This window comes from Lactuca serriola, chromosome 1, assembly GCF_051521515.1.
Source record: "Lactuca serriola cultivar US96UC23 chromosome 1, Lser_US96UC23_V15, whole genome shotgun sequence".
NCBI classification, from domain to species: domain Eukaryota; kingdom Viridiplantae; phylum Streptophyta; class Magnoliopsida; order Asterales; family Asteraceae; genus Lactuca; species Lactuca serriola.
In genome coordinates, this window is record NC_136408.1 from 123,357,415 (window position 1) to 123,358,527 (window position 1,113).

A 1,113-nucleotide genomic window follows, 5' to 3' on the forward strand; every position below is an offset into this window, starting at 1 on the left:
CAACTTTGAACCATCATAAAAGCTTCATACATGCTCGGAATGATGCGGTTTTTTTTTTCAGACTGTACTCCTCTATCTTGTCTATGTTTTAGAATAAAAAACAGCTTAATTGGTTAAGTCTTGGTTGAGTTATACAGCCACAAATAGAGGCTATTATGATGAATTACTATTTCAAGCATCTATTATGTAATTTTTTGGTAGACATGGCAGGGCGAAATAGACACACATGGACTACTAAAGAGGATGCAAAGTTAATTGAGGCATTGTTGGAGTTACATGTATCCGGAAAGAATGGTGGTGCCGACAACGTATTTAAACCTGGTTATTTAAAGGTAGTGCAACAATTACTAGATGTAAGTCTTCTTATTTCGGGTTTAAAAGCAGAGCCTCATATTAAAACGAGGATGAAGACATGGAAAACCCATTTCAATATCATGCATGAAATGGTATATGGAACAAACATGAGTGGATTCGGCTGGGATACAGATAAATGTTGTGTTACTGCCGATGCTGAAGTTTGGGATGAGTACATAAAGGTACTATACTGATTATGTTTGTAGTATTTTAGCATCATTAAAACATATTGTAAATGAATAGTAACCAATTAATTTTGTGCCATTCTTGTAGAGTCATAAAGATGCTCCAGGTTTTCATAATAAACCATTTCCCCAATTTGATAACCTATGTAAAATATTCGGGAAGGGTAGAGCTACTGGTCATGGAGCCACTGATCTTGGTGAAGATGTGACTAAAGAGACACAAATAAACTCACATGTTGATGTGGAAGTGTTGGAAAAGATTGTTGAAGAGACGTAACAAACTGCTTGTGTCAAAAGTAAATGCAAAAGGCCTCCAACGGATGACACAGAAAGCTCTTATAACGAAGCAGTGAAAGAAATGAAACAGAGTTTCAAGGAGGTTAGGGAAAAACTTAATGAAACAAAATACAATATATGAAGGCATGAAAATAAGTAAGCATGTGATATGATAGATAAAGTTATCGAAGATATACAAAGCATGCCAAATATCAATGTCAAACAGCGAATTAAGTCGATTGACATGTTTAGCAAAAATCAATTTCATGCCCAGATGTTTTTTAAGATGACAAAAGAA

The 1,113-nt window shown here is 34.9% G+C and overlaps 1 protein-coding gene across 1 annotated transcript; it reads left to right on the forward strand.

The window, feature by feature from the left end:
* The first annotated feature begins 203 nt into the window (after nt 1-203).
* Nucleotides 204-816, forward strand: LOC145061150 (uncharacterized). Its single transcript, XM_079008549.1, has 2 exons — nt 204-536; nt 628-816. The coding sequence occupies exons 1-2, from the start codon at nt 204-206 to the stop codon at nt 814-816; spliced, it is 522 nt and encodes a 173-aa protein (XP_078864675.1).
* The last annotated feature ends 297 nt before the right edge of the window (nt 817-1,113 follow it).

Excerpts from the sequence above, each read along its gene's own strand:
- LOC145061150 (XM_079008549.1), top strand. The coding sequence starts at position 204 with ATGGCAGGGCGAAATAGACACACATGGACTACTAAAGAGGATGCAAAG. Across the intron at positions 537-627 it reads TTTGGGATGAGTACATAAAG|AGTCATAAAGATGCTCCAGG; the intron begins GTACTATACTGA and ends CCATTCTTGTAG.